At 56.4% G+C, this 12139-nt stretch overlaps 1 protein-coding gene and 1 long non-coding RNA gene across 4 annotated transcripts; one reads left to right on the forward strand and one right to left on the reverse strand.

Annotated features, from left to right (window-relative positions):
* The first annotated feature begins 26 nt into the window (after nucleotides 1-26).
* Nucleotides 27-10953, forward strand: KIF3B (kinesin family member 3B). 2 transcript variants are annotated; one of them, XM_030462858.1, is made up of 10 exons: nucleotides 133-213; nucleotides 1153-1292; nucleotides 4549-5983; nucleotides 6523-6624; nucleotides 6999-7121; nucleotides 7216-7334; nucleotides 7509-7622; nucleotides 7872-7977; nucleotides 8149-8327; nucleotides 8595-10953. In XM_030462858.1, the coding sequence occupies exons 3-10, from the start codon at nucleotides 4601-4603 to the stop codon at nucleotides 8686-8688; spliced, it is 2220 nt and encodes a 739-aa protein (XP_030318718.1). In that variant the 5' UTR covers nucleotides 133-213; nucleotides 1153-1292; nucleotides 4549-4600; the 3' UTR covers nucleotides 8689-10953. The 2 variants fall into 2 exon arrangements, with proteins under 2 accessions (XP_008495989.2, XP_030318718.1); XM_008497767.2 differs by lacking the exon at nucleotides 1153-1292 and having other exon boundaries at nucleotides 27-213.
* On the reverse strand, nucleotides 8959-11853 carry LOC115599415. Of its 2 annotated transcripts, XR_003988399.1 has the most exons (4): nucleotides 11665-11853; nucleotides 11090-11316; nucleotides 10324-10411; nucleotides 8959-9049 (listed from the first exon to the last, which is right to left on the reverse strand). It is a non-coding gene; the product is annotated as an uncharacterized LOC115599415 (long non-coding RNA). The 2 variants fall into 2 exon arrangements; XR_003988398.1 differs by lacking the exon at nucleotides 11665-11853 and having other exon boundaries at nucleotides 11090-11625.
* Between the last annotated feature and the right edge of the window lie 286 nt (nucleotides 11854-12139).

Genomic DNA, 12139 nt, shown 5'->3' on the forward strand with positions numbered 1-12139 from the left:
CCCGAGCTCTTTTTGGGGTAAAACCCTGCAGTTTTGGGGCCGGGCCGCTGCCCCTTTGTCCGCCTGCAGCCGGGCCCGGTCGCTAGGGAAGTGCCGGCGTGGGGCGGCTGCGCGCGTTGCTAAGGAAGTGCGTCACGCCCGGGGGCGGGGCTTCCCCGCCGCTTCCGGTGCCGCGGGAGGAGGCGGCCGCGCGGCTCCATGGTGACGGCGCAGGTGAGTCCGGTCCGGTTCGGTTCGGTCCGGCCCGGCCCGAGGGGCTCTGCCCAGGGCTCCCCCGGTGCCTCCCGGCGGTGCCAGCCCCGGGGGTCCCGCCCCGGCCGCCGCCGTTCGCGGGGCTCCTCCCGCCGGGGTTCGGCCCGGGCCCTGCCCGCTGTCAGGGGAAGGAGCGGGGGGGGAGCGGGGGGCCCGGGGCTGAGTCCTCCCCATCGCCGCTTCCCGGTCGTGCCCGGTCCGCTGTCCCCATCCCTCGGGTCCCCTCGGCTGCGGAGTCACTGCTGCCAGGGCGGGGGTGACACCGGAGCCAGCCCGGAACCGAAAACGAACCCAGAGTCCCGGCTGGAGGGGGGTCCGGAACCTGGTACCGCGCTGGGGGATGGGGACAGCCGTGAGGTGTCGTGCTGAGGGTGACAGAGGGGGTGACAGTGGCAGCAGAAGGCACTCGGTGTGGCTGAGGTGTCAGAGCATCACCTGGGTCCGGCAGCCTTTCAGCCGGGGCACCAGGAACCCGCAGGGACTGAGCTGCAGGAAGGGGCTGGAGTGGTGTGAGCAGTCCCTGGGAAGGGCTCAGGCAGCAAACCGAGAAAATCTGCCTGAGAGTTTCCACTGAAGGCAGCGAGGGAGAGGCTGCAGGAGTTCAGCTCCCCAGGGCAGGCAGGATCAGGGATGGGTGGGGTGCAGCATTCCTGGGACACGGGGCCTGACCCCTGACAGCTCCTGAGATGGTTACACCCCTTCCCTTCCTTCCTTCCCTTCCCTTCCTTCCCTTCCTTCCCTTCCCTTCCCTTCCCTTCCCTTCCCTTCCCTTCCCTTCCCTTCCCTTCCCTTCCCTTCCCTTCCCTTCCCTTCCCTTCCCTTCCCTTCCCTTCCCTTCCCCTTTCCCTTTCCCTTCCCTTCCCTTCCCTTCCTTTTCCCTTCCCTTCCCTCTGTTTTCAGGCACAATACTTCCCTTTTTGGGGTCACTCTGGAACTCCATTTCTCTGCCTGTCCCTCACTGCCCTGCAGTAGCTGTAACACTGGGGGATGATCTGCTGGAAGTTGCTGTGAACAGAGGGAAGGTCCCAGGGCAGGTGCAGGTGAGGTGTGTGTGATGTCAGGGGGGATGAGGGGGGTTTGGTGTCAGCAGAGCAAAGCAGCCAAGTGCCCTGGGTGTTAATTATGTCAAATAAACCCCAGCCCTGCCTGTCAGGAGTGGTGTCTGGGTGTTGGCCCTTCAGAAAGGTGTCTGGAGCAGAGCAGACAAACAGAGTCACCTGGGAGGATGAGCTGTGGCTCTGGAGAGGGAACATCCCGGGAGGAGGAGGGGGCTGTGGCTGCTCCTGGTGATGGAGGAGCTGGGAGCTGCTGCTTGTGCTGCTGCAGGACTGGTTCCAGTCCCAGTCCCAGCTCCTTCCCTGCTGGTGCTGTGGGACACGAGGCCATCCCTGTGTGCAGGGCTCAGCTGGGTGGGAGATGATTCCCTTCAGCAGTGACCAGTGTGGGTTCCTGTGCTGGGAGAGTTGGCTCAGTCCTGTGTGCACATCCCTCACCCCCCCTGCTCCTCTCAGGGGCTCAGTGAGGACGTGGAGTTTCCCCTCCTGAGACCCAGGGAATCCCAAACCCCGTGCTGAGGCTTCCCTGAGTGTTTATTTGTTGTTCTTCTGCTGCAGACTGACAGTGGCTGCTGGGGCAGAAATACTCTGCTCCCTCTCTCAGAGCTGCTCCTGCAGTTCCCTGTGACGGGGTGTGACAGGGTGTGACGGGGTGTGATGGGGTGTGGCAGGGTGTGACAGGGTGTGATGGGGTGTGACGGGGTGTGATGGGGTGTGATGGGGTGTGACAGGGTGTGATGGGGTGTGACAGGGTGTGACGGGGTGTGACGGGGTGTGGCAGGGTGTGACGGGGTGTGATGGGGTGTGGCAGGGTGTGATGGGGTGTGGCGGGGTGTGATGGGGTGTGACAGGGTGTGATGGGGTGTGGCAGGGTGTGACAGGGTGTGATGGGGTGTGACGGGGTGTGATGGGGTGTGATGGGGTGTGATGGGGTGTGACAGGGTGTGATGGGGTGTGACAGGGTGTGACGGGGTGTGACGGGGTGTGGCAGGGTGTGACGGGGTGTGATGGGGTGTGGCAGGGTGTGATGGGGTGTGGCGGGGTGTGACGGGGTGTGACAGGGTGTGATGGGGTGTGGCAGGGTGTGATGGGGTGTGATGGGGTGTGGCAGGGTGTGACGGGGTGTGGCAGGGTGTGATGGGGTGTGGCAGGGTGTGACGGGGTGTGGCAGGGTGTGACGGGGTGTGGCAGGGTGTGGCAGGGTGTGACCCCCTTTGGGAACTCTCCTGAGCTGTGCAGTTACCACGTAAACCAGAGGCAGAGCAGAGCTGGGGGTTGTGCAGCAGCTGCCCGGGGTTTCCAGCCTGTGTTGGCTTTACCTTCAGTTCCAGTTGGCAGAAGGACCTCAGGGCCTTTCCTGAAAGATGATTTTGGAGAAAAAAAGAAAAAAGGTTATTAGACATCCAAGGGCATCCCAGCAGCTGTGCTGGTTGGGTGGTGCCACAGCCCCTTTTCGGGTTGGATGGCAGCTTGTGTGCTCCTGGCTGGGGGATGTGGGGGATGCAGCACTGGGGGGTTCCCCAGAGCTCAGGAGTGGTGCTGGGTGCTGAATCTCCTGACCCCAAATCCATCCAGCCCCGAGCAGGAGTGTGCAGCAGGGCCCTGCTGTGCCTGGCAGAGCTGGCTCTCTGGGGAAGCCCTGGGGAAAATGTTTTACCAGAGGAAAAGATAATCCTGTGGCTGTGTGTGCAGAGTTGTGCCGGGGCTGTGGAACACAGGAGGGTTTGTCTTTGTTGGCCATAAAGGCAGAGGCACAGCCCCTGCTGAGGCTGCAGAGGAGGGCAGGGCTGGGGAGGCAGTGCTGGGTGAGGGGTTGTAGGAAGGAGCTGAAACTTCCCTTCAGGAGCCTGGGAAGGGCAGATCCTGGCAGGTATCCATGCCACGCCCTGCCACACCCTGCCACACCCTGCCACACCCTGTCACACCTTGTCACACCCTGCTATACCCTGCCACACCTTGTCACACCCTGCTATACCCTGCCACACCCTGTCATAACTTGTCATACCCCATCACACCCTGCCACACCCTGCACACCCTGCTGTACCCTTTCACACCTTGTCACACCTTGTCACACCCTGTCACACCCTGCTGTACCCTGTCACACCTTGTCACACCCTGTCACACCCTGAGGCTGCTCCCCTGGTGCTTTTCCTTCCCTGCTGAAGGGCAGCTGGGGGTGCTTGGGACCATCCCCTCCCTCACTGCTCCTTGCTGGGGGAAACATTCCTCCCCCTGGCTGCAGACCCCAGACCCCTGGGGTAATTCCCACCCTCCCTGGTGTTACCAGGGCTGTGCCTGCTGTCCCCGTGTCACTGACCCCCTTTGTGGCTGTGTGTGGTGACACTGCCTGCAGAGCTCTCTGTAAGAGTTATCTGCACTTGATTCTTGACAGGGAGGAAAGGCCATGGCAGTTTTCCCAAAGAGGGAAATGCAGACTGTCCAGGGGATGTGATGCTGGAAAGGGACATATTGAATTTAATGTAATTTAATGATTTAATCCTGCATCCTGGTGGCTGCTGCAGCCCAGCTCCAGCTCTGCAGCTCTGAGCAGGTGTCTGGAGAGGGACTTGGAAGCAAACCTTTGGGGGGTGTCCCTGGGACCTGCTGGCATTTAAGAAAACCCTGGCACAGGATTTAAACTTTCTGTGTCAGGATGGTCCTGAGGGGCCATCACATCACATCACATCACATCAATCACGTGTGAGGGGGTTGTAAGGTGGATCTGTCAAAAACATGAGAAGGTTTTGTCAAACAAAGGAAGAGGCAACTCAGAAAATCCTTTATTTATAACTTACAGTCCCTCCTGGGGCCTGGCAGGGAGGGGAAGCACTCAGTCCTTACTCAGCACCTGAGTGATTCCTGGGGATAGAGAGGGAACAAACCTGTGCTGGGCTTTCAAGGGATGAGGTTTAGGACAAAAAGCCTGAGTGCCAGGGGAGGCGATGGCAAAGGTGAGATGGTTTGGTAGGTCATTTAGAAAGCTCTGTGATTCCTTTTCAGGGCTGGGAGAAGGAGCTGTGCCAGCTGTGCAGGTGTGATCTGAGGGATGCTTTTTGCAGTCTGCCTTGTAGAAATGGCACAGAGGGAGGGGCAGGCCCTTGTCTCAGCTCAGCCCTTTGCAGAGTTCTCATCTCGTAGGTTGGTTTTATTGCCCCAAATCCCTCCCAGCTTCAGGAGTGCAGGGGAGCTGGGGCTGTGCAGGAAGCTGCCCTCACCTGGCCCTCCTCTCTTTCTGTTCCAGGTTTCTGGCTGGGGATCACTGGTCAGGTGCCACCAGCCCCGGAGCTGCTGCCATGTCCAAGTCCAAGAGCTCGGAGTCGGTGCGGGTCGTGGTGCGGTGCCGGCCCATGAACAGCAAAGAGAAAACCGCAGCCTATGAGAAGGTTGTGAGCGTGGATGTCAAACTGGGACAGGTCTCTGTGAGGAACCCCCGGGGCACCTCGCACGAGCTGCCCAAAACCTTCACCTTCGATGCTGTCTACGACTGGAATTCCAAGCAGGTGGAGCTCTACGATGAGACCTTCAGGCCCCTGGTGGATTCTGTCCTGCAGGGCTTCAACGGGACCATCTTTGCCTACGGGCAGACGGGGACGGGGAAGACGTTCACCATGGAAGGGGTGCGTGGTGACCCCGAGAAGAGAGGGGTCATCCCCAACTCCTTCGACCACATCTTCACCCACATCTCTAGGTCCCAAAACCAGCAGTACCTCGTTAGAGCCTCCTACCTGGAAATCTACCAGGAGGAAATCAGAGACTTGTTGTCCAAGGACCAGTCCAAGAGGCTGGAGCTGAAGGAGAGGCCGGACACGGGGGTGTACGTGAAGGATCTCTCCTCCTTTGTCACCAAAAGCGTCAAAGAGATCGAGCACGTGATGAACGTGGGGAACCAGAACCGCTCCGTGGGTGCCACCAACATGAACGAGCACAGCTCCCGCTCCCACGCCATCTTTGTGATCACTATTGAGTGCAGTGAGCTGGGGCTGGACGGGGAGAACCACATCCGGGTGGGAAAACTCAACCTGGTGGACCTGGCGGGCAGCGAGCGCCAGGCCAAGACCGGGGCCCAGGGGGAGAGGCTGAAGGAGGCCACCAAGATCAACCTCTCCCTCTCAGCTCTGGGCAACGTCATCTCTGCCCTGGTGGATGGGAAGAGCACACACATCCCATACAGGGACTCCAAGCTCACTCGGTTACTTCAGGACTCGTTAGGTGGCAACGCCAAAACCGTGATGGTGGCCAACATTGGCCCTGCCTCCTACAACGTGGAGGAGACGCTGACGACGCTGAGGTACGCCAACAGGGCCAAGAACATCAAGAACAAACCACGGGTGAACGAGGACCCCAAGGATGCTCTGCTGAGGGAGTTCCAGGAGGAGATTGCTCGACTGAAGGCACAGCTGGAGAAGCGGTCTATTGGGAAGAGAAAGAGGAGGGAAAGGAGGAGAGATGGTGGGGAAGAGGAGGAGGACACTGAGGAGGGTGAGGATGAAGGAGATGACAAAGATGACTACTGGAGGGAGCAGCAGGAAAAGCTGGAGATTGAAAAGAAAGCAATAGTTGAGGATCACAGCTTGGTAGCAGAGGAAAAGATGAGACTGCTGAAGGAGAAGGAGAAGAAAATGGAGGACCTGAGGCGAGAGAAGGAAGCGACAGAAATGCTGAGTGCCAAAATCAAGGTAGGATTCTTCCTTGTCAGATGTTTTGGAAGCAATTTACTGGGCTGTGGGGAGGGTTTCCCAATTTGGAAAGAGATTTCACAAGAAGCTTCCAGGATGTTGATTTGCATTTAAATTGGAAGAGTTCAAAATAAACCATTTCCAGTTTGAAGTTTCTGCCCCGAATGACAGATTTCAATATTCATGAGTTGTTTTGGTGCTGCTGTTGTGCTGAGCTTGCAGGATCCCCAGCAGTCAGCACAGTGAAGTGTGAGGACACATCTCACAAGCTGCAGCACAAAATGCCTCAGCCTGGCACAGAGCTGAACCAGTTCTGCCTTGTGCTTCTCCAGCTTTGCCACACGTGGCAGCAATGCCTAATTCTAAGCAAGTTACTCTTTCATTAATCCCCCAGTTTTATAGGGACTGTAAGAAACAGGAATTCTTGTAACAGTGACTGGAAAGGGAACGGTAAATAGGAAGGAGCTGTATGGGTGAGAGAAAGTTAACTTCTGTGGGCACTGCCAGGAAATTCCAAACCCTTGGTGTTTTGCTTTTAGGCAATGGAAAGCAAACTGCTGGTGGGAGGGAAGAACATCGTGGATCACACCAATGAACAGCAGAAAATCCTGGAACAGAAACGTCAGGAAATTGCAGAACAGGTACAAGGAGGAGCATTTGTTGGTTTGTACAAAAAGCCAAGTTTCTCTCCTTTCACACAGTTTCTGTTGGTGGTTCTTTAAGTGCAATGATTGGTACAAATTGATAAAAGTGAAAAGAAAAAAAAAAGAAAAATCTGAACATGATGTTTGATTCCTTTAATTGAAGCTTAAGCTCTTATTCACACTGTCTGACTTCAGGAGCAAAATAAAAGCAAAGAATTAATGCTTCTGGTATTTCTGAGGCAAGATGTGGGGGAACTGGAAGCTCTGGAGCCCAGGGAAATAAAACCCCCTGAGCCTGGTGTGTGCCAGGCTGGAGGTGGCAGTGTCATTGGGCTGGAGGTGGCAGTGTCATTGTGTGTCCCCTTCTCCAGAAACGTCGGGAGCGAGAGATCCAGCAGCAGATGGAAAGCAGGGATGAGGAGACCCTGGAGCTGAAGGAGACCTATAGTTCCCTTCAGCAAGAGGTGGACATAAAGACCAAGAAACTCAAAAAGGTAAAAGGAAAACGATTCCATGTCTGGTGGGTCAGAGCTGCAATCAGTGCCAGGAACACTGGCAAGTTGTGGCTTTGGCTCTTGTGTGTTCCAGTTATTTTCCAAGCTGCAAGCTGTGAAGGCAGAGATCCATGATCTCCAAGAAGAACACATCAAGGAACGCCAGGAACTGGAACAGACCCAGAATGAACTTACCAGGGAGCTGAAGCTGAAGTAGGTCCCATCACTTCCCTGCTGGGTGGGGGTGGAGGGAGGCACTGCACTGCACGTGGCTGTGGAACAGGATTTCAACAGGACAAAAAGGAACCATTCCTCCTTCTCCAGGGCTCTATTAACTCCGTGGAGAAGTCATCTGCTAATTATGTTTCTTGTGTATTTCCCATGTAGGCACCTGATTATTGAGAATTTTATTCCCTTGGAAGAAAAGAATAAGATCATGAACAGATCATTCTTTGATGAAGAGGAGGACCAATGGAAACTGCACCCCATAACCCGTCTGGAGTGAGTGCACTTCTCATCTTCTTGGCATGGAATTCTATGTCACAGAAAGCCCTCTAGCTGTCCAGAACAAGGTACCCCAAAAGAGAGACTGAGTCAGGGCTGAGACTGAGTCCTCCTTCCCTGCAGCCTGGGGAGTTTCTGCTCTCCTGGATCTGCTTTCTGTGCAATCTGCAGGTGTCAGCTCTTAAACTCCAAGAAGAGTGTTTGGTATTGGTGCCATATTTGGTATTGGTGTCCATTTCTCTCTAGCACCCAGCAGATGATGAAGAGGCCAGTGTCTGCTGTGGGCTACAAGAGGCCCCTGAGCCAGCATGCCAGGACCTCCATGCTGAACCGGCCCGAGGCTCGGTACCGGGTAAGCCCAGCTGTGGTCACAGCTCCCTCCTGGATGTGGATTTCAGGGGGCTGTTAGTTCTTCTGTGGGCTGCACACACTGATAAAGAATTTCAGAATTGGCTTCTGGGGGGGGAAAAGAAACCATTTGTCTGCAAAGAACCAGCCTTTGATTGTGCTTTCCCTGCCTCAGGCAGAGAACATCGTGCTGCTGGAGCTGGACATGCCCAGCAGGACAACGAGGGACTACGAGGGCCCTGCCATTGCTCCCAAGGTGCAGGCAGCTCTGGAGGCAGCTCTGCAGGATGAGGATGAGATACAGGTGGATGCTTCAACCTTTGAGAGCACTTCAAATAAAAAAGCCAAACCCAGGTGAGTTGGACTGCCAGTGAGCAGGGTAGCCAAAAGCAGAGGTACAAGTAGAGCTGCTCTGTCAGCACCTCTCATCAGTGCACCTGAGGTGAGTTTGCTGCAAAGCAGAGAGAGAGAAAGGAGCAAAGGACAGAAGAGAAAGCTGAGACTGGGTGGAGAATATATCCAGTCACAAAGAACCAGCTTCTGGAAAGTGAATGTGATGAGTAACAGATGATATTGTTTGGGCTTTCTGATTATTTTTTTTTTCCATTTTTGCTTCTTCAGGCCTAAAACTGGAAGGAAATCAGGGGGATCCTCTTCAGCAGGCACCCATAGTTCTCAGCTCTACCCACAGTCCCGAGGGCTGGTTCCAAAATAAACCCAGCAGCTCCTCCCCAGGGCACCACCAGCCTTTGCCTTCTGAGAGCAGACACACGTGGGACCCTCAGAGAGCCCCTGTCCCTGGACGTGGCCTCTCTGCTCCTTAACTGACTTGTGCCAGTCCAGGTGCACTGAGCCACAGGAAGATCCCTGCCTGCAACTCAGTGTTTGGCTTCTGTGGGAAACAGATTTTAGTTAGGAAATCAGAAATGCATGAGGTACGTTCAAGTGTATTAGAAGCAATGGGAAGCATGGGGATCACCTCACAGCATCACTCCTCCTGCACTGGGCTCTTTGGCTGTTGGGCAGCAAGAAGATGGAGCTGAAAGTCATCTCAACTGAAACACCACTCCAGAGCTCTGCAGTGACAAGTGACAAAAGCAGTGGATGTGTTCAGACTTGACTAGGTGCATAGGTTTTCCTCTGGCATTTCCTTCCTGGCATCAGCACTGGGGGCCAAGGAGCTGCTCTGGCAGGCAGGATGGCTCTGGGCAGCAAGTGCTCACCAACAGGCAGCTGTGCCTCCCCTAGAGCTGCAGGGTGGAAAAAATGGGGTCCTGAGAGCAACTTTGTGCTCTCCAGAAAGGAATCAACAGCAACTGGAGTCCTCTCCTTGTTTACAGGTTTAGGTAAGAGCTCCTCAGCCCTGCCAGCAGGAACCACTGTGTCACAGAACACCTCTGCCTGGCCTGCCAGCTCCACTGCCTCCTTCCTCTCTCTCACCTCTCTCTCTACCCCTGGCATTTCAAACCAGCACCCAGGCACAGGCTGTCAACCCTGGGCTGAGCTCTGGCCATGCCCTCAGGTCTCCCATGGGGAATGTGGCACAGGCTGGGAGCTCTCCTGCCCTCCCTGGGGGCTGGCAGCCCCCCAGCACCCCCTCCTCCTGAGCACACTGGGGGGGTTCAGTGTCCCCACCTCTTGTGCCTCACTTGTCCCACTTCAGCTTTCCCTTTGCACCTCCCAGCCTGTGCAGATGCCCCTGGGAGTCACAGCACACGGAACCCAGCCTGGGAAATGGGATCTGGTGTTAATTCCGGGGGTTTTCCTTTGACAACAAGAGAGGAAGAACTGTTTTCCTGAGAGTCTCTTTGCAAAGCTGCCCTGTGACTCCAGCAGGCTCCTGTGGCAGGTGAGGGGGCTGGAGCTGCCATGCCAAGGACAGTCTGGTGTCCCTGTCCCCTGTGGCACAGCTCGGCTGTGTCAGGTCACTGTGTGGGGCCTGGGGCTGTTCCTGTCTCCTGTTGCTGTTGGTTGTTGTCCCATCAAGGGTGTCACCCGTTCCCCTCACCCCCTCCAGACTGACACTGGGACTGGGGGAGGACACTGATGTGTGAACACTGCCTGTGCTCTCACCTTGTGTTGGCTGAGTGACGTCACCAGGGCTGCAGTGACATCACCAGGACTGCAGTGACGTCACCCAGGCTGAAGTGACATCACCCAGGCTGCAGTGACGTCACCAGGGCTGCAGTGACATCACCCAGGCTGCAGTGACGTCACCAGGGCTGCAGTGACGTCACCAGGGCTGCAGTGACATCACCAGGACTGCAGTGACGTCACCAGGACTGCAGTGACGTCACCCGGACTGCAGTGACGTCACCAGGGCTGCAGTGATGTCATCAGCACAGCTCACCTCTGCATCCTGCTGGCATGGTGCCTGGGGTTCTGGCTGGGCTGCGGGGTCCATGGAGCACAAGGTGAAGCTCTGTGCAGACACAGCTCTGGTTTGGGGTAAGAACAAGGAGTTTGAGGACAAGGGAGGGAGCAGGTGCCAAGCTCTGCACCTGCCCAGGTGTGATCCTGTTCCTGAAGCACTGCTGGGAGCCTTGGAGCTGGCTCTTGCTGCATAATACCACGTCACCTCCTCTTCCCTCCCATCCCTCTGTCTCTAGCACATCATCCTCTCCACTCGGACATTCTGAAAGGTGACTGCATGGTGTAAGGACCCGGAGAGTTGTGGGGCTGCAAAACCTGACATGGGAACAAAATCCATAGCTAAGCACCTCTGTGTACACCCAGGACACACTGTGGCTGCTCCTGCACACACCTCCCCAGCTGCTGCTGCTCCATAGGGAATTTTATTCAGTTAATCTGCTGGGAACTCCCCCGTGGCAGGACTGGTGCAGTGGAGATGGCCCTGCAACCCCCAACTGTTCTGTTTTAGTGTTGATAAGCTAGCTGGTGAATCTGTCAGAAAGGCTCTGCTTTTAATTCTGTAGAAGTTCATTAGCAAGGTGAAAGAAATTCACTAGGGTTGGAAAAACAAAACAATAAACTTGCATATTTAGTCACTGTACTTAAGGAGGAGCTGTGGTTGGGCTGGTGGAGCCCTGGGCAATCTCGGGTTTTACAGAAGTTTTTAAAGGCTCATTCCCACGGACTTGCTCTTGACCAGGTACCTGGCAGCACGGGTATGAAGATAAAAGAACTGTCCTGAGCTGTACAACGCGTGCTGAGTTCTGGGGTGATGTTTTTAGGACGCATTCCTGCCGCGTTTTGTGTTATCTGAACCATCTGGGCTTCCTGCGGGTCCATGGCCAGGAACCCCGGGGCTCCGGGGAGAGGCCCGAGAGAGTCCCGGCTCCTTCACAGGAATGTCTCACATCCTTCTCCTCTCTGCTCCGATCTGCAGAACGAGGTCATTAAAGTGACCCGGAGCAGAAGCCAGCGCCGGGCTCTGGGAGCACAAGCACAGGAATTAAAGCACTTTCTTAAAAACAGGTCTGGAGCCTTTTGGAAAACCGTGAGCGTGCAGCTTCACCCCTCGGAGCCCAGAGCTGTGCCCCGGGCTGTGCCGAGGCTCCTGCAGACCACAGCCTGCTCTGGCCAGGATTCCACAGCTTCTGGGATGTAGTGACTCTGCCTTCCCTGAGCAGGGGGTTGATTCCAGCGAGACTCAAACCCAGCCCTGTCCTGTCTGGGGTTCACATCTCACCCAGGTCCTGCCCGGGGAAATAACCTGGAAAAGCCATACCGAGGTGCGGGGGGTGATCCCCATCCCGGGCTGCCTCCTCCTGGGGTACCCCAGCTCTGCCTTCCCGGGGTGACCGGCAGGCAAAGCACCTCTGAACGTTCTGTCCATAGCTTTACAGCTTGTGTTTATCTGTACCGTCTCCTGTCCAGCAATGCCGAGTGATCCGAAACCCAAGGTGTAATAAAGTCAGTGGGATTTACTGCACCCCTCACCGCCTGCCTGCCTTTCATTGGGAAACGGCCCCGTTCGGGGAGTTCCCGTTCCACACCGACCCGTGGGGGTTTGTTCAAAGGAATCTCCGTACAAACGGAACCCTCAGGGAGCTCCTGACCGGTGCCCTAACCCTGAGCTGACTGCCGGGGCCGGGCCTGCAGCCCCCGGGCCCCTCACCGCCCGCGGTTGGGCTCCGTGAGGTGCTGACCGGCTGCCCCTGGGAGCGGAGGCCGACACACTCCTTCCCCTCCCGGCACCGGGA

Source organism: Calypte anna, chromosome 20 (genome assembly GCF_003957555.1).
Source record: "Calypte anna isolate BGI_N300 chromosome 20, bCalAnn1_v1.p, whole genome shotgun sequence".
NCBI lineage: Eukaryota > Metazoa > Chordata > Aves > Apodiformes > Trochilidae > Calypte > Calypte anna.